General features: G+C 42.6%; 1 protein-coding gene across 3 annotated transcripts in view; it reads left to right on the forward strand.

Annotated features, from left to right (window-relative positions):
• LOC126235741 (leukocyte elastase inhibitor-like) overlaps positions 1 to 20,620 on the forward strand; it is a 227,039-nt gene that overhangs the window by 79,205 nt on the left and 127,214 nt on the right. For all 3 annotated transcript variants that reach the window (XM_049944524.1, XM_049944526.1, XM_049944525.1), the window contains exon 2: positions 793 to 881. In XM_049944524.1, coding sequence (XP_049800481.1) covers positions 804 to 881 — 78 coding nt within the window. In that variant the 5' untranslated portion in view covers positions 793 to 803. The remainder of the gene's footprint in view (positions 1 to 792; positions 882 to 20,620) is intronic.

Here is a 20,620-nt window from a genome sequence, read left to right on the forward strand (position 1 = left end):
TTATCTAATTAAGGCTTTAATATTCTGCTAGAATTATAGCTAAAATGCCTCTCTGATATTATATTTGATCTGCATAGGGTTCTCTCACATCTAACCAGTTATACATCAGATTTAATCTTTACATTCATTGTGACACATGTGTTCCAATATTTCTTATACCTAGTGTGGAATCTTAACTTTGAGAAAAAAGAATTCACAAAGACTAAAGACAGTAACAGCTAAAAAAATTCATTTCTTTGCGAAGTGCAGAACATGAAGACAATTTACTGGTAGGTAGAGTAGAGTTAGACTTATAACCTTAACAGCGATGGAAATAGGAGGGGGGGGGGGGCGGAGATAGAATAACGTGAGGAAGTAAGTGGAGTATAGCACTGAACAGAGAAGAAAAACAGAGACGAATTTAAGGCAACTGGAAGAAAAATTGTGCGCTTGTTTTGCTGTTGCCAGAAGAATATTGTTGCAGTACAAAGCTTGTCGTGAACAGCACATTGTTCATTAAAATTTGCAAGAACTGACCAGTATGTATATTACTTACCCAATAGCGCAATCGGTACGGGATGTATTGGGCAGTGTAGGTCAGAGGCTCAACTTCAAATAAAGAAAAATGCGAATTAAATTGATTATATCGTTTCTTGAGAATTCATTATGCTAGGACAACTAGCAGTACTAAACATCAAACAGTACGCAAAGTTATTTAATGTAACCAATGTTATTACTCTCAGCTTACTTAATTTTTTAAGTTACAATTATGTTGTTTTAATTCTCATACTTACATCCTCCTTTTGTCTGCAGGATCGCGGAAAATGGCCGAAGAAGAAGCTGCTCTCGCACTGAACTCAATAACCCAGGCGAACAATCAGTTCACTTTCGATCTCTACAATGTTGGTATTGTACATTAATCTGATTGCATGATTGATTTCATGTAAATATCTTTGTAATTAAAAGTTGTTACCCAGTAGCTCTCTCTCTCTCCGTCTTTCACACACACACACACACACATACGCATGATCTTTTGACCACAGACATCACTTAAATGGATAGCGTTTATAAATTAGTTACACAGAAGTGACCTTTAATTGTGAAAAGGATAAATAACTTACAGAAACGTTTGACTAAGCACTGAATGCAGTATATTTCACGTTTTATTCCTTCCTAACACTGTTAGTTCCTGACGTTCCCGCCAGGTGGGATGCGTGAATGCGTTATTCCAACAATCATCATGGAGTCACATAGCGCTGCAGAGTGAGGGCTGTGTTGTTTATGGTTTCATGAATCCAGATCCGCTACCACAGTACAGAGACAATTCAGGGCTAAATATCGCAAGCCACTACCTCAGAGACAAACTGTTATCATTTGGTACAATCGTTTCGCAGAATCTGCCTGTGTATCACATAGGACGCCGGGTCAAGGTCGGCCAGCAGTCTCTGACGCAGCAACTGAACAAGTTTGGCCGTCATACGTTTATAACCCGGGTAAATCATTAAGACATGATAGCTAAGGATTGAATATCCCTACTGTTACAGTGCGGAAGGTATTACGGAAACGCTTGTCATTCAAACAATACAAATTGGAACTGTTGCAAGATTTAAGAGAAAGTGATAAAGGAAAACGGTCTGACTTTTTTGTGTAGAAATGTTCAACAAACTGCAGACATAAGGTTTTTTCAGTGACGAAGCCACCTTCTACATCTGCGATAAAGTGAACCGCATAACACTCGTATTTTGGGTAATCTGAAACCAATGCACGTAATCGAACATGTACGGGACACACGTAAGGTTTGTGCTGTAAGCCGTAACAATATTGACGGTCCTTTCTTTTCTGCCGAGATAGCTATAACTGGCGTATAGTACCTGGACATGGTCGGACATTATCTTTTACTTCAATTAGAATAGGATATGCACATAGAATTTATTTTCGAGCAAGATGGCGCCTCACCACATTATCAAATGGTTCAAATGGCTCTGAGCACTATGGGACTTAACTTCTGAGGACATCAGCCCCCTAGAACTGAGAACTACTTAAACCTAACTAACCTAAGGACATCACACACATCCATGCCCGAGGCAGGATTGGAACCCGCGACCGTAGCGGTCGCGCGGTTCCAGACTTAGCGCCTAGAACCGCTCGGCCACTCCCGCCGGTACCACATTATCATCGTGAAATTGTCGCGAATCTCCATAGAAATATGCCGACTCGAATTTAACGAGCTGTAATAATATACTGGCCACCTCTCACACATGATTTAACTCCAACGGACTTCTCTGTTTGGGATTACATTAAAGACAGAGCGTTTGTTTCTCCGCTTCCGGGAAATAGGAAGGAGCTGCAATAAGGAATAACAAAAACGACTGCCACCATACTTCAAGATTTGCTTCGTAGAATTTGGCAGGAAACTGATTACAGATGGAAAATTTGTCGTGTTACAAAAAGTAGCCACACTTAAAATTTGTGAATAAAGCTTGAAGATGTACCGCTTTCAATGCTGCATCAAACATTTCTGTAAGTTATTTACCTTTTTCACAATTAAAGTTTACTTTTGTATAAGTAATCTATAAACATCCTGTAATATGTATGCGCATTAGTTCGACCATTACGTGCTCTACAGTCAGTTGCGTGGTTCGAATTGATTTATAGTTTCAGTCATGATAGTGTCTAAATCACACGCAACTCAAGGTGTGTTACTATTTCCACAAATGACTCCACTATTTTGTTTCCTGTTATTTGTTCACACGAATGGCTGTCGCTTAATGGCGGTAGCTCAACGGTTTATATCTGACCTATGGTTATTTGGAAAATTTTTGGCACGTCCCTCTAACCTGCTCTGGCTTTATTATCAAATTATTTTTTTCCCACTTTTTACACTTTCATACGTGAAAACTTAACATTCTAAGTATATTTCTAATAATCTGAAATCTGGAATGTGCAATGTACTCTCCGGAACACATTCCCTGTATTGTCTTCCATGATGACAAAGGTGTCCCAAAAGGTTCTTTTGTTTTTTGAAATATAAATTACATACATTTATTTCTTCTACTTCAGTTTCTAATACATCTTAATTTGTGGTTACTGTACTTATAATTCTGAATAGGTCAAAATATGTATCAATCTCCCTGTTTGATTATTCATGTAAAGTATATGTGATTAGCATGCTGGACGGACTTATGCCTAATTTTAGTTGCAGTTGATAAAATGTTCACTAGTTCCTTTGTAAACAGTGCATGAAGTTATCATGCAACGGTAGTTTAGTATAATTTAAGATTAAACTGCGACTCTACGTTGGGTGCAACAGTAAATCTATTTTGTTCAAGTTTGACAAAAGGAATATGGGAAAGTTAGAACTTAATGGTGTCATCATACATTAAAAATTGAGAAGGTTGTTGGCTGAAGGGCGACTGTGGCCTGTCGAAGGGACAGTGAATTTTTTTTTCTCTTGTTCATCACTCGTAAGCAGCGAGACCCGCTACTATACAAGTGGTATTCCGGATATGATTTGCTGCTATGATTTAGCAAATATATGTAGCCTCTCAGCGTGTACCCCATTCTTCTTTTCGTTAGCGTATACCTCCTCTAAGTACGAGGTCTGTTGCAGTCAAATTTTGGTAAATTAGTTTTATTTGATGATGCAGACAGATGCCACGAACTCGTACCCTCTGCGCTGAAAAATATCCATATCACGCAGACCATCTATTAAGCTGAAACTTCCTGGCAGATTAATGCGGCAGGAAGTTTCAAAACAGCGCATGCCACTGCAGAGTGAAAATTCATTCTGGAAAGACCTGTGAAGTTGTTCGGCCGATTTTTTCTAAAATCTTAGGAACGCAGGTTCTCTATTACCCCAAAAAGTAAACAGTAAAAGTCCTTGCGCAAGCTGTATACCTGAGACGGAGAGCTCATGCTACATTTAACTGATGAAGAACTACAGAACAGCTCAACTCGAACCAAACAACTGACTGCAGACTAAGTAATCCCATTTTTGCAGCAACTGCTTGAAATTTTTGCCTCCAACATCGACGAAGAAATGATGGCGCATCCATTCGGAAATTTCTAACGTGTTGGGAATGATATTCATGGCTTCAAATCTTTTTGCAAACCGTTCGTCGTGGGTGTTTGGTATATGTGATCTTTCATAAAACCCTACAAAAAAAAAAAATCCCAAACGATCCTTGAGGTCGGAGACCACCACGCCCAGCCCACGTGCACCAGAACACTTTATCCAAATGTCAACGGACTACCCGACTGGAACGCGTCGGAGCACTATTCTGTTGAAATAACATCGTTCAGTGTATGTGGAGAAGAAAGTTTCCAACTAGTATGGAAAATTCCACTTTCAAACGTTGTAAATCATTCTAGCCATTTAATTCGAAAGGTAGACTGAAATGTCCAATCAAGTTGTCACCGACAGTTCATATCCAGACATTCACCAAAGCGTTTCCTGGTGACCATGTCCTTGAATGTAACAGGAGTTCTCATATGCGCACTAGTGAGAGTTGTGAATGTTAAATACTGTTTCTGGTAGATAGGACTGAGCAGGGAAAATACACGTTTTTGGGACGCTGGTGCGGGTGTAACGCTCAGACACAAACTTGGAACTTTTGTGTGTGGTAAGGAGGTAAACTGTTTTTCTTTGCCACATTCCAAACAAGTTGATGAATGACATTGATTTCGTGAGCTATTGCTCTGATCCTGGTTGAAGGTGTTTCGATACATTGGAATTCCTCTTCTTCAAATTTCGGAGTCCTCACTGTTCTTCGCCGTGCTTTATAGGCCTCTTTGAACGCAAACATGTCCGTTTTCTCAACATGTCCATTTTCTCAATATGTCCATTTTTTTAACATGTTCTCTTTCTCTCTCATCCACAGCAGTAAAGGTGTTTGGTAAATCTTCAGCACCCACAGCTCTGCATCCCACTGCTCCATAAGCAATATGGATGTCGGCTAGCTCGTTGTGTGTGCAACTTTTCATGGTGGCTCCAGCGGCAACGAATGGAGTGTAGCAAAGAGGTTATGTCTGATACGTCTCCAGAAGCACATTGACATGGAAGGTCTCCTCCCAGATGACCAGTTAGATTGTCGACGTGGCCACACCACCACTCACCAGCTCCTGCGGCCAGCACAATAATGTATGCTAGCCATGGAACGTCTGGAGTACTGTGGTGACATTTTTCTTAATCACAGAATGTATTTTCCACCCCGCGCTGATTTGGAACTCCGTTGATTTTTCGTCGTCCTTGATATTTTATATTGTTATTTTTAATGCACTTTATGGTTTTATAGACAAGATTACCATGTATTCTTTGTTTTCAAATGGTGTAATGAAATGTCCATTGAAACTAAACTCTCCTGGTGTCTGTATTTTGCCGTGTTTCAATACGTTGGTAAAGAGCTATGGCAGATTTGTAGTTGGGTGTCCATTGAAAGTCGCCATGTTTATTTGATGGTTCTTTCGCCCATCACCTCAGCCTTCCTCCAACTCCACGTCGACGTAATGTAGCTGAGACTGTCTGTAGTAATGAGAATGACTAGAAAGAGTGATATTTAAGTTAGAGTCTCACCTAATTATTTTTCAGAGATTATCATTCGTTTATCTCTTCCTTAAATACAACTTTTGCTCTTAATATCTAGTTGTAAGACGTAACATTCACAGTTATAGTTTCCCTTCGCCTTTATCAGAGCAAGAACAAAATTGGAGTCATTAACATTACATTCGACAACAGAGACAATAAAAATCTTATGTAAGGAGTAACGTCTTTGGTTTCTACAAACAACACAGTATCTGACCCAGCTATTTTCGTAATAAAATGCGTTATTACAATTTCACGAGCTTTCGATGCTGTATGGCACTAGGACCACTTACATAAATTACTCGCGGAAGGAGTTTCCACGTCACATGTCAAGATGCCACAGAGTAATGTCTCATTCACACGATTGTTCCACCGGGGTCTGTTCTCGGCCCGCTGTTATACACACTCTACACTGGAGACTTTCCTCAGACCGAACGGCTGGAACTCGCCTATGTGCTGACGACACCGCTGTGCTCAGGCGCAGTGTGAGCGTCAAGTTGCGCTGACGACTGCAGCAAGTAACCGACATCCTCGCCGAGTGGGCAAGGAACTGGCGACTGTCACGTAACGCCTCAGAAACCCAGAAAGTGGTGTCCAAAGAGTTACAAAAAGTAGTGGTGCGGGGCAAACCTGTCGAGTCACGTAGGTCAGGAGACTGGCGTGGCACCAACACGTTCTCCAGGTCGGAGGAAAGGCATTCGGAATACTGATGGAATATTATCCTTTCTTAAACAATTTGGCTTCCCTTCTATTCTCAACTTGGGATCGCCCTATATCAGGGGTCTCCAAACATTGTAGCTTAAGGACCAGACTGGCTCTTGCACTAAGTCCCAAGGCCGAGACCTAGCTATAGTCTACGTTTTCTTGAGGCCTGATACCCTAGTTCCGCTCTGAACTCCTCGGTACAGTTCAGAAGTTTTCGTGACGCTTGGCACTGCTGCCAGTCCTTACACGCTGACATCGAGTGGCACTGCAATAGGCACTATGCGGAGAACTTGTAACACTTCCGTTTTTATCCCGACCTGATCTGATCGAATAGCAGCCCAATATTTATTATTAACAGGACCGTGAACCTAATGGCGCTGGTAATCGGAATTGACTGCTACGGAAGTTGTTACGTTCCAGTTCGTCCTGTTCAATACTATAATACTGAATGTATGATAATAAGGAACACCAACACAGTTTTACTAATTACGAACTTATATTCTTCTCAAAACACAAAAAGGAGACAGCCACTGCCTTCGTCATACACATCTAATTACGGCTAATCTCAGCACAGGCTTTCTTCATTTGCCATTATCGTCACACGCTAATCCATCACTGCAACCAACACTGCAATCCAAGGTTAGGCCGGCGCGGTAGACGCGAAACTAAATATCGGCACTAATAACATCACTGATCACTTTTATAAAGATACTTCATCACTTTCCCGGTATTTATTTATTAATTAGGGGTCTAACCAAGGCGACGGTGATACCCTTCTCTGTTAAAAACCATGCATTCCAGTAATGGCCTCCACACCGCCAACCACTCTGGCGCATCTCGACACTCGCTCTCGCAACACGTCGCAATCGATTGTTCGCCCTATCGACCTGTGCCGAGTGCAAAGTTATAGTAAGGGCCTACGGACCCCTTTCAAACTGCTTATGGTTTGTTTGGCCTTGAGCTATGGCCTCAACTTCATTTCATATACATTGCTGAAGGTCGTTTAAGGGGCTCCGGAAAGGCTCAAAAATCATGAAAAGTTCAATTTTTACTTTTTTGCGTTTTCTGAATCTGCAGACTATTACCTTTTAATAGATATATAATTTATTCAATTCCGAAGACTACAACTATTTTAAAATTTTTTTTGAAATGTGTTCTACATGGGCGTGACCCACTGTGGCGCTGTGAAACTGCTGTCAAATGGTGTTATTATTAACGTCCGTGTTCATCAGGTACATTTTAGTGATGTGAGATAAAGTATGTGTTGTGGCTAATCTGTGATGGTTCAATATATATCGCTGGTGTGATTGTCGATTGTTTCATGTTTATTTACTCTGTCGTTATCTCGAAAATATTCGTAATTAATTCTGTTTCTTGAGTCTCTGTTTTGTTGAAGTGTAATAATGAGTAAAAGTAAAGTTATTAGAATTCCTCTGAAGGCTTTTAAGAAAAGGAGAAATGTTGGAAAGCCAAAGGTATGTGTTATTACTGTAAACAATAAAGACTATGAAAATCCCCAACATAGCTTGTGTCCCAAAGAAGAAGACAGTTGGTGTAAATATAACAAAGGATTGCTAACTGGTGAAGTGTACACTCATAAGCATAGTCTGCCTCATGCAATAATGAAGGTTGTTGTGTCTAGCTCATACAGCATAGACACAATGAGGTAGCTAGGTGCACGCTAAACTAACGCAGACGGGCTTGAAGTTCTGGAACATGAGACTTATTAATGAATAAGAAGAAAAGTACGTAGATGTTACTTAACTTTTATTCTCTTGTTGGAATACATCTCTTGAATAGTAGTAAGCTATAAGCACTGATACAACTGGCGCCTTGCTAGGTAGTAGCTATAGACTAAGCTGAAGGCTATTCAATCTGTCTCTCGGCAAATGAGAGGAAAGCTTCGTACGTCTGGTCGCAAGCTATGTCGTCCGTACAACTGGGGCGAGGTCTAGTCCGTGTCTTGTGACCTGCCATGTGGTGGCGCTAGGTTTGCGATTACACAGTGGCGACACGCGGGTCCGACATGTACTACAGGACCGCGGCCGATTTAAGTTACCACCTAGTAAGTGTGGTGTCTAGCGGTGACACCACATTCCTCCCCCGCAAATCGGCGAACGGTCGTGAGATAAGGCTTCCGCCCGCCGTGGGAAGGACCCCATGTTGACGTATGCGATGAGGTGGGGAGCCTAACAACAGGCGAGGCTGTGCCACCCGCACCCGGCCATTCGGTCCGAGGGGAGCTAGGAAACGCCTGAAAACCTAGTCCAGGGTGCACGTCAACATGCGGTGTATGCGCCCGTAATGAGACAGGAGGGGCCGAAGGGTCAACCTCCATTGCGTCGGGGAATCCGACGCGCGATGACGACATCTGGTCCGGAGCTGGCAAGAGGTCCATGGCGGAGGACGGCTGGTCACGGGAAGCGAGCGGCGGCGCGTGACCCAGGGAGGCGCGTGGCGGCTGCAGCGAAGCGTCCACTGCGGGCGGCGCCGGCGGCAGCTGCGGCGGCGGCGGCGCGACGCCATGAGGCAAAATGGAAGGCAGCGTCGGTAACACCTGGGGATGAGGCGAGCCAGTAGATGGGTCCCCAGGGCGCTGACCTGACGGCTCCGTCGCTGAAAGCAGACGGGGAGCGGCAGAACCCAGGCGACGACAGAGGCGCAGCTGATTGAGATGCCGACGCACCTCACCAGAGGCCCCCAAAACCAAATACATCGCGCGGCCGTGGCAGCGAAGAATGCGCCCTGCGAGCCAACGCTGTGAACCGCGATAGGTGCGATAATAGACAACGTCGCCAGGAGCAAAAGCAGGAGTCTGCCGCTGCACAGGAACCTGATGCGGCGAATGCAGCAAAGACATCAGGGTGCGATGAGGACGACCATGAAGCAACTCAGCCGGCGAGCGACCATCGCGGGGCTGAGAGCGATACGAAGACAAAAAGAGCAACAAAGCGTCCTCCCGAGAATGCGACTCTTTCAATTTCAACATCTGGGACTTGAAAGTCCGGACCAATCGTTCCGCGGCACCGTTGGACTGAGGCGAAAACGGCGCGGATGTCAGATGGTGAATACCATTGGCGTTGCAGAATGACTGAAATTCTGCGGACATGAATTGTGGGCCATTGTCGGAAACAATAGTCTGCGGAAGACCTTCAATGCAAAAGATAGCAGACAAGGCTTGGATTGTGGCAGAAGACGTCGTGGAAGACATCCGGACAACAAAAGGAAAATTACTGAAAGCATCGACCACAACCAACCATCGAGCATTCCAGAATGGACCAGCAAAATCGATGTGCAAGCGTTGCCAAGGGGAAGTGGCTTTCGGCCATGCAAAGAATTTCCGCGGCGGTGCGGATTGTTGTTCGGCACACGCCACGCAAGAGGAGCACATATTTGTAATCGCAGCATCGATTCCGAACCAAGTACAGTGCTGACGAGCAAGTTGTTTCGTTCGCACTATACCCCAATGACCTTGGTGAAGAAGCTTTAAGACAGAGGACTGTAACGAACGTGGGACCACAACTCGGGATTGATCATTATCAGAACGCAACAACAAAACACCACGTCGTACAAAAAGTCTCTCCCTGTGAGCAAAAAAACGGCGAACCAAAGGATCTTCGATCCGTGACTTTGACAAGGGCCATTGCGTAGCAACAAAACGCAAAACAGTAGCAAGGACAGGATCAGCAGCTGTGGCTGTAGCTACACGACGAAAATCAATCGGAAACGATGCGACCACGGCATCGGCTTCCGAATCAATGAACATGCAAGCAAGTTCGGAAGAATCGAATGCTTTATCCTCAGCAACAGGCAAACGGGACAACGCATCAGCGTTTCCGTGCTGAGCAGTGGACCGATACAAGATATCGTAGCGGTACTGCGAGAGAAAAAGTGACCAGCGAATGAATTTCTGCGCTGTACGTGGAGGTACAGGCTTGTTCGGATGAAAAAGCGATGTCAAAGGTTTGTGGTCCGTGATGATGGTAAAGTGACGACCATACAAGAAGGCATGGAACTTGGTAACACCAAACACGAGAGCTAAAGCTTCTTTCTCTATTTGTGAATAATTTCTTTGCGCAGATGAGAGCAATTTGGACGCAAAGGCAATAGGGCGATCATGCGAGCCATCCTTGTGCGCAAGCACAGCACCGATCCCGAAATCCGATGCATCTACCATCAACAAAAGGGGTTTCTGGGGATCGAATGGCGTAAGGCAAGTATTTGAAAGTAACGCCGATTTCAACTGGCGAAAGGCGCGTTCGCATTCCGTCGTCCAGACGAACGGAACACCTTTACGGCGTAAGCGATGAAGCGGAGCTGAAATGGAAGAAGCATTGCGCACAAACCTGTTTGGAATTAATGCTAAAAGAAAGCAGGTGTGGATGCACACCCGAATGGCAGTCTTTTGAAGCGATACAAGCCAAGATGCGTGTTTACCACCAAGACGCACTGGGATTCTTCGGCCACAGGTATCTGCAAGTACGCATCTGCTAGGTCCAATTTTGAAAAATATTTTCCCGGGCACAGTTTGTCAAAAAGATCTTCCGGGCGGGGCAAAGGAAAAGTTGCAGTCACAAGTTGTGGATTCACAGTTGCCTTGAAGTCCACACAAAGTCTCAGTTTTCCGGAAGGTTTTGGCAAAATTACTAAGGGTGAGGCCCAGAGAGAAGCCTGCACACGTTCAATTACACCTTGAGATTCTAAATCGTGCAATGTTCTTGCGACCTCATCACGCAATGCGTGGGGAACATTGCGCGCTCTGAAAAATTTCGGTTGCGCGTTGTCTTTCAATTCCAAATGTGCTTCATAGTTCTTAGCGCAACCAAGGCCCGGTGCAAAAATGTCTGCAAATTCTTCACAAAGACTAGAAACACTGGCGGAAGGCACAGTCTGATTTACTAATAGGACCTGATTTACTAGAGACATATTAAACAATTGAAACAAATCTAAACCAAACAAGTTCACTGCAGAAGTAGAACGAAGAACGTAAAATGACACAATTTTCGTTTGTCCCTTGTACGTGGCAAGAAGGCTGCACTGTCCTAACACAGGGATCTGTTGTCCTGAGTAACTAGTTAACTTAACATTTGCGGCACGCAACGGCGGGGCGCCCAGTTGTTTGTACGTGTCGTGATTGAGCAATGAAACTGCAGCTCCGGTATCGAGCTGTAATGGTATCACTTTGCCTTTAAAGTCTAAGTCCACAAAAAGTTTACTGTCCTGTTGACGACAAGAGCGACTGTCACGTGCAATTTGAACTGATACAGGTACAGAAGCACTTGCGACTTTACGGGATTTCCTGCGACGTCGACGCACACTTTTTGTGGGACGAACACAGTCACTGTTAGCTAAAGTGTCACTGGACGGGTGGGAATGAACTACATGAATGTCCATGGGTGAAGGTCCACGAGCCTGATTGTCCTGGGTTCGATTCCGGCGCGAAGCAAAGGGCCTGGAATTTGTGTGATTGTCTGATCGAAGCCTTTTTTGGCAAACACTTTGAACATGTCCTTTCTTTTGGCAGTAAAAGCAAATAGCTTGGCGTGACGGGCAATTTTCACGCAAATGTCTAGTTGCACACCTCGGGCATGATTTCACTGCAGTTGCCTGCTTACGCGGCGCACGTGTTTGCGAGCTAGGCTGCCGGCTGCTGTGCGGACGGGCGCGAGGGCCGTGTAGCGTCCCGGGCAGCGCGGCCGGCGGGCCGGTTAATGTGACACACGGCTGGCGAAGTTTCAAATGATTCCTGAGCAAAGTCAAGTGTGTCTTGCCTATCCCATCCTCGTCGCCAAATAATGTTGTGTCTAGCTCATACAGCATAGACACAATGAGGTAGCTAGGTGCACGCTAAACTAACGCAGACGGGCTTGAAGTTCTGGAACATGAGACTTATTAATGAATAAGAAGAAAAGTACGTAGATGTTACTTAACTTTTATTCTCTTGTTGGAATACATCTCTTGAATAGTAGTAAGCTATAAGCACTGATACAACTGGCGCCTTGCTAGGTAGTAGCTATAGACTAAGCTGAAGGCTATTCAATCTGTCTCTCGGCAAATGAGAGGAAAGCTTCGTACGTCTGGTCGCAAGCTATGTCGTCCGTACAACTGGGGCGAGGTCTAGTCCGTGTCTTGTGACCTGCCATGTGGTGGCGCTAGGTTTGCGATTACACAGTGGCGACACGCGGGTCCGACATGTACTACAGGACCGCGGCCGATTTAAGTTACCACCTAGTAAGTGTGGTGTCTAGCGGTGACACCACAAAGGTGATAAAACCTATTTTCAGAGACTTGGCAGCTCCTGAACTGTTGAAAAAGTGTATTCACGGAAAAACTCAAAACCCCACTGAAAGTGTAAATAGTGTTATATGGTCGAGAATCCCTAAGACTGTATTTGTTGGAATAGAAACACTTCACTTTGGTGTGTATGATGCTGTTGCGACTTTCAATGATGGCAACATTGTAAGGTGCAAGGTATTTAGAAATATGGGAATGAAGATAGGTTCTAACATGGTACGAGCGATGCTTGCTTTAGACAAGGAACGCCTTCGGGCTGCAGACAGGGCTGTAAAGAGTCTAGAAATACAAGCAAGAGTAAACAGGAGGAGGAACAAGAGGAAGCTGGAGGAGGAGTTTGCAGAGGATGAAGATAATCCATCCTATGGACCTGGAATGCACTAAAAAGTTAATCCAATCTTTGTCGCTCGATTCCCAAAACTTTTATTTTCTCATACTAATTACATGTTTTCTAAGGATCTTCCAAACATATTTGTTTCAAACTTTCAGTAAATGTTACACAGTACCTTCTGCATAATTTAACACAGCCTTTTTCCAAAAAACTGTATATGTTTGAATATATAAATAAAAATTGCAAAAAAATGTTGTCAATTTTCATTACAATTGAAAAAAAAATCATCTTTAATAACTGAACTAAATTTTTGTAAAATCCCTGTGTTAAGTTGTAGCCCATATTCCAATAAATAATCTGTAAAAAGTTCAACTTCCTACCTCAAATACTTTGTGAGGAAAGATGTAATTTATAAGCGTTATTTTAACATTGGAAGTATAGGGCGTTCCGGAGCCCCTTAACGCGCTTGCACGAAACCTTCTTACTTCCGTGCGTCATTAACACCTTAGCAAGTGGCCAGAATGTAGCGCGAAATGCATATGGTATCAGCACTGTGCAATAGCTTTCCATCGCGACATTCGTCTCCACGCGCCAGCAATAGGGGTAACTTCTCCGTTCCCTGCGATCACCGCTGACATGTTTCAATAAAAGTTGGACAGACTGTAGTTCATCGTACCAATATACTGCAGTGTTCAATTATGAGCAAATTTTCGTTTCATGACTAGACGGTAATTGAGATATCTATGGCATAGGGAGCAGGGGTTATACTCCACTCCTTAGTTTCTGTTGCTACTTAATGGGCAAGTGTCCAGGTCATTTCAGTGATAGCCGATGCGAGTTCTGAGCTTTACGTGTTCATACGACTGCTTCGGGCAATGCTAAATCTTCAGTAATGACGTCTCCCAGAGACTAGAGAAGTTCAGTATGTAAGGGGTCCGCAGGCCCTTACTACTAAGTTTTCATCAGCACAGGTCGACAGGGCAACTATCGATAGTGTGTTGGGTCGCGAGAGCGAGAGTCAGTTGAAGTCAGTGTGTGTTGTAGGTTCCCGCGAGGCGGGCAGAGAGCTGGGCTGAAGCCAGCAGTTGTTGGTTCATGAATTACCGACAAAGGGAGTGGCCATCGCCGCGGTTTAACCCCTTTGTGTTAGTATTATACGGGAAAGTGAAGAAGTTTAATTACAAGTGTAATCAGTGATATTTGTGTGCCGTTATTGAGATTCCGCGTCTACCGCGCCGGCATTATTTGGATTGCAGTGTTGGATTACAGTGATTGGATTTTGCGTGTGACGACGATGAATAACGAAGAAACCTGTGCTGAGATTAGCCGTTATTAACAGTGTATTGACGAAGGCAGTGGCTGTCTCCTTATCTTTGTGTTTTTGGTATGAATATAGGTCTTGATTAGTGAAGCTGTGTTTGTTGTTCTTCTTGCCACCAGACAGTGCATTATTACAGTATTTGCGAAGGACAATATGGAATGTAACATCCGCTGAGCAGTCCAATCCGATTGCCAGCCCATTAGGTACACGGTCACATTAATTAATTACTTAATTTGGGCTGATATTCAGATCCCGAACGAACGGGATATAACAATAATAATAAGGGAGTGTTACAAGTAGTACAGCACCATCCTGTGGGTAGCGGCAACGTGTACAATCTGAAAGACCAAATATAGTGGGACGGGCGTGTTTCGTGACTACAGTTTCTTGTTGAAGATACAGTATGTTTATCAGTGAGTATTTTATTTAATTAAAATTGCCTTAAAGATAACTCCAGTGCAATTCTTTATACAGAACCGTTGCTCTAAGTATTATTAATTGGCATCATTTTGATTTGCAATTACATCCGTTTTGTGTGGCTTTGTGTATGTTTTGAAAAGAAACGTAAGGTAGCTGGTGAGTGTAGAAATTTAAAGAGCAATGGGGGGATACATATTTTGTGATTCACTTAAGTAATACAATGTACGATGAAAAAATAGCACTTCTCAAAGAATACAGTATAAAACGTCATTATGAGACTAAACATTCTGAAAATTATTCAGAATTAGCCGGAAGCCAACGGTTAGAAATATGTGCGTCTTTGAAACGCGGTCGGAATTCTCAGCAAATGTTATTTAGGAAAGGAAATGCTGGTCATGAATACGCAACTCGAACTAGTTTCAAAACATGGAAAGTCATTTACTGACAGCAAATTAATAAAGTATTGCATGATTGGAACAGTTTAAGAAATGTGTTCACAAAAAGCCAATTCATTTAAAAATATGTTTACCAGCAAATACTGGTGCTGAAAGAGTAAATGATATTTGCTGAAAATATATTAACTCAGTTGTACTAGAAAACTCGACACTTATACTCTTGAAGAGTCAACAGATGTTTCAGTTACTGCATAGGTGTTAATTTTTATTCGAGGGATAATAGAAAGTATATGAATAGCTTCTTGAAGTTCATAGCATTCATGTACGGCCACGGAAGAATTTATCTTCAATGGAAAAACTGACGGTGTGTCACAACTGATGGTGTCAACAACATGTGTGGAAAAAACAAAGGTGTTGTTGCTCTCGTGTCAAAGGTGTTAGGAAATGAGGATGGATCAAAACCATTAATCACAGAGTGCGTCATTTATCAACAATATTTGTGAGGAAAATGCTTCCATGTGTCGGAAGTTTTAAAGCCTGTCATGTCAGATGTTAATTAGATGAGATCATATGCTCTCAGTCATCATCAGTTCCACGAGTTTATTGAAAATGATTGAGGAAAATGACTCACCGTATTATAGAGCAGTAGTGAAAAACCTATGACTCGATTTTTTTAGATCAGAATAACAATCGAAACTTTCTTCAGTGAAAGGAATCATCCTCTGGCTCTGTTACAAAACAGTGAGTCGTTATGGAAGTTATTATACGAATTTAACTTAACATATGGATGACCTTAATGTAAAATTACAAGGAGAAAATCAGTTATTGCCTGATTTGTACTGTCGTATTAAAAGGTTTCACATAAAATTGTTTTATTTCAGTCTCAATTAAACAAAATATATTTGACGTATTTTAATACGTACATACCAATTATTCAGTCAGTAATCAGACACTATTGCCGGTAGATTTCGTAATTGAAACTTTGAGTGCCTTAAAACTAAATTTTGAGTCTCGCTTTCAGATTTCGAAGCAATTTCAAACGATATTAAGTTTTCAAAATTCTTTTAACGCCGAAACTCGTCCTCTAGAGCTTCGAATCAAAATGATGGATTTGGAATGTATCGATTTTTATTAAGAATATTTACATTCATCATTGCTGGAATTTTGCAACATTTTTCCATTTACACAGTAAGGTCAGTTGCATTAATTTTCTAGTTGCTTTTTTTCGCTTTTGGCTTTACTATTCTCTGTAAAAATTTCTTCAAACTGAAATATACAAAAAATACAGACATATCGAAATTAACTGCTGAGTATTTGAACTCGCTGCTGATAAATTCCACTAGTAAAATTGATCCACAACTACAAACAGTTGTAAGTGGGAAGTTACAGCTACATAAATCTCGTTAATTATAATTACAATGCTTAATTTATTTATGTGAATTGCCTCCATAAGTGACTTAGGTACAATAAAATTTCAGGACGTCTCATGTAATTAACTGCAGTTAAAACGTTCAGTTACATATATATGTGAGTTAATGTGTATCTTAATTAGCCATAAAAGAGAAACAACTGATTATTGTACATATTTTGTATGGGTTATAAGCACTGTAAATTTTACACTGGACAGTGCTACTTCGCTTAATAAGCATTCATTCGTGAATCTTACTCGTATTAGAAACTCGTTAAGCGAAACACATTTTTCCTTAGGAACCCATGTAGAATATGTTAATATGTTACATCCCGAAAAAAGGGAAAAAAACAGGTACTCAAATTTAAAGTTCAGTATTGTAATTTTTTATTTATAGTACAGTACATACTATTTTAGAAGAAAGTTATATAAGGGTATTTGTTTATGCCTGTGTTTCAAAACTAGTCGAAAACGAAACATACCATTATCGTTACTTAAATTCGTAGTGTGCATGGCTGCTGTCTTACCGGCATCTTTAACGAAATCGTGTTAGTTAACGACGATGAATCAGAACTGTAATTCATAAACAGATACTACAAGGGAAAGGGTTAGCATGCGCCGGCGAAGGTTAAGATCTTCCAACATCGTCGCGTAAGGCCGAGCTGTGATGCAGGTAATTACAACTGCGGCCGGAGGCGCAATGAGATCAGTGCAGCTGACTAAATACGCCATTGTCTGAGCTTCTACTTTCCAGAGCGGCAGTTTATAGGGGACCACGCGACCTACTGTTCATTTATAGTAACCAAAGAGACCGATCCAGTGCAGAAGACGGATCCTGAACTGATTGTTAAAGACTGAAAAAAAACTAAACAAGACTTTTTATGCGGAACATTGTTCCTTAAGCGACTCAGTTTCTTACAATTTCCTCTATTCGGGCGAATAACTCCTTACGAGTGGTGCTCGACGAGCAAGATTCGACTGTAAGAACAGAATTACGGTGGGCCATTCATTGCCCCGCAGGCTGTAGTTAGAAACACCTGCCTTATATAAAATTATGGTGTTGCCAATATTGCAATACGAAGAATGGAATTACGGATCCTCTAGACATTGCAAAACCGCTCCTTAAATCGTGCACTGAAAGCACCTTCGTTGTTGTCCTACTAGAACAGTGGTCCCCAACCTTTCTTAGAACATTACCTCTAAGTGCAGTCTCTACCCCACATTATCGCCTACTTTAGCAACTAACTAAAGAATTTTCTTGGAACAGTTATTTTTGTAATGATGAAAGATGAGTGATATTTAGTATGCATGTGTGTGTGTGTGTGTATATGTGTGTGTGTGTGTGTGTGCGTACGTGCGTGGGGGGGTGGGGGTGGAGAGGGGGTGTTAGAATGGATGACGAAGGATTTCGTGGTGCATCGCAAGTGCTACCGACAACACCTCAGATAAGTGGCCGTAGACACTTGCTACATACTTCCCCTACGTTACGCCTCTACACTGCAACACCCTTTCAAATCAACCAAGTTAAGTGTGTGCACTATACCTACAGTTCATAAATCACTTGATTGATACACTCCTTACTTCTTAAGTGGCAGATATTGGAAGACTTCATGTTTTAATGCTTTCTATCTGACCACAGCCACTAATAGTAATAATAATAATAATAATTATTATTATTATGCTGTGTACAGCTCTATAGTAGCCCTTATGTAATTGCTGCTGTGCCGTGCTATCAATTAGTTCATTCATCTGCTTCGAAGTGAGCAATGAGGCAATATATAGATTACAGCAGATACTACCTACAACCTAGAGAAAACATTTTCTTGAAATATTTAGCATTTGTTACTTACGTGTGTCAGTTTTATCATCAGCAATGTATAAGACAAAGCACAACATATATATGTAGTGGGTGGACTAGCCGGCCGAAGTGGCCGTGCGGTTAAAGGCGCTGCAGTCTGGAACCGCAAGACCGCTACGGTCGCAGGTTCGAATCCTGCCTCGGGCATGGTTGTTTGTGATGTCCTTAGGTTAGTTAGGTTTAACTAGTTCTAAGTTCTAGGGGACTAATGACCTCAGCAGTTGAGTCCCATAGTGCTCAGAGCCATTTGAACCATTTTTTTGGGTGGACTATGTGGGGAACCTGTAACCTCCACCGCCGGCCTGGGTGACCCAGCGGTTCTAGGCGCTACAGTCTGGAACCGCGCGACCGCTACGGTCGCAGGTTCGAATCCTGCCTCGGGCATGGATGTGTGTGATCTCCTTAGGTTAGTCAGGTTTAAGTAGTTCTAAGTTCTAGGGGGCTGATGACCTCAGAAGTTAAGTCCCAAAGTGCTCAGAGCCATTTTTTTTTGTAACCTCCACCGCATTAATGATACTAATTGAGAAAAAGTAATCATTGATAACTTATATAATCAACATTAGAGTCGTACAGAACTGAGATAATACTAATGACATTTTGAAAATAACTTAGTTTCGTGATTGAAACAGAATCGAATCGTTTATTTTTTACCCCTCAGAAAATTTCATTTTACCTCTCAGAGAGTAATTTACCCCCCAGTTTGGGAAGCACTGTACTACAATGATTCACGAAATGGTTGTGATGCCGCTCCCCGCGAGAACTTCAAGAGCTCGACCGACAGTTCGAAGAAAAAGTTGCCCACGCTAGCGTTGTAAAAATTCGCGTTCTGGGTCACAAGGTCCACCCAAGCGAGACAACGAAATGGCCCGAGGTTCGCGCACGTAGAGCATTACTGCGCTACGTGCTCAGCCCTAAATGAAGGCGCCGACGGATAACATTAATGCCCACCAAAGCAGCTACTCCTGTTGTTCTGTAGTTATAGTTGCGATTAGAGGAACGGCACGACGCACTTGGCCTCCATCCTACCAAACTGTTGACGTCATCGGTCTCTAGGCTTACACACTACTTGATCTAACTTTAACTAACTTACGCTAAGGACAACACACACACCCATGCCCGAAGAAGGACTCGTACCTCTGACGGAAGGGGGTGGGGGTGGGGGAGAGCCCCGCGAACCCAAGTAGGCGCGGCTATCCCGCGCAGCCCCACATGTAAGTTTAGCTTTTCCAGTCATGTTAGTCAGCAACAATGGAGCACAGCAACCACAGCGTAACACAGCAGCAGTTTAGTCGGACAGAACCGTACTGCTAGGCACATCACAACTCGTTATGTTAACCGAAACGCTCCCATGCGCTCGTCGCAGATTGGCCGTTATTTTTATAGCATCAGTGACGAATTTCCGACATACGGTTATTAGGAAAATGTTGCTGTTCGTCCCCCCTTACCCTGTGCTGACTTTATTATCAGGTTGTTCTTTCCACTTTTTATAGTCTCACTGTCATGCTTCAAAACATTTTTAGTGTGTACCAAATACTCTGAAGTCTGTAATGTGCAATATACCTGGAACACGTCCCTTATATTCTCCCTCTTGATGACAAAACGTGTCCCAAAAACTTCTTTGGCTGTCCGAAATATATATTACACACACTTATTTATTCTACTTTTCTTTCTAGTACATCTTAATTTGTGATTACTCTACTTATGATTATGGATAGGCCAAGAGATGTATCCATGTCGCTCTTTGAATATTTTTGTAAAATATATGTGATCAACACGCTGGACGGACTTCTGCTTAATTTTAGTTGCTGTTCGTAAGTCTCTTTGAAAACAATGCATAAAGTTATTACGCAACGGTAGTTTAGTTTAAACTGGGACTCTCCATATTAACGTCGTGTGCAACTGTAGCTCTCTCTTGTTCCACGGTTGACCAAAAGGAATGTGGGAGAGTTAGACCTTAATAATGTCGTAAATGTAAAGTTCATTAAAATGGAGAAGGTTGTTGGAAGAAGGGCTACTGTGGCTTGTCGAAGCGACAAATCTATCCATAGTGCATTTGGATCGCTGCAATCTCTTTCTCCCCGTAGTGTCCGCTTGACGCAGAAACCTAGACGCAGATAGTTAACAGAAATCACTTGAAAGGTCAAAGCGAGCATTTGAAGATGGAAAGATGCTACGCACTTTTCACACAACGATTTCTCAATACTGAGAACGACGTGAATGTGGGTTCACGTCCACACACACGTACGCTGAGCAAGAGAGAGGATTAAGGGATACAGGATTTTTTTTTTTTTTAGCACGGAGGGGGGGGGGGGGATGGAAAAAGGTTAT

This window comes from Schistocerca nitens, chromosome 2 (genome assembly GCF_023898315.1).
Source record: "Schistocerca nitens isolate TAMUIC-IGC-003100 chromosome 2, iqSchNite1.1, whole genome shotgun sequence".
Taxonomy (NCBI): domain Eukaryota; kingdom Metazoa; phylum Arthropoda; class Insecta; order Orthoptera; family Acrididae; genus Schistocerca; species Schistocerca nitens.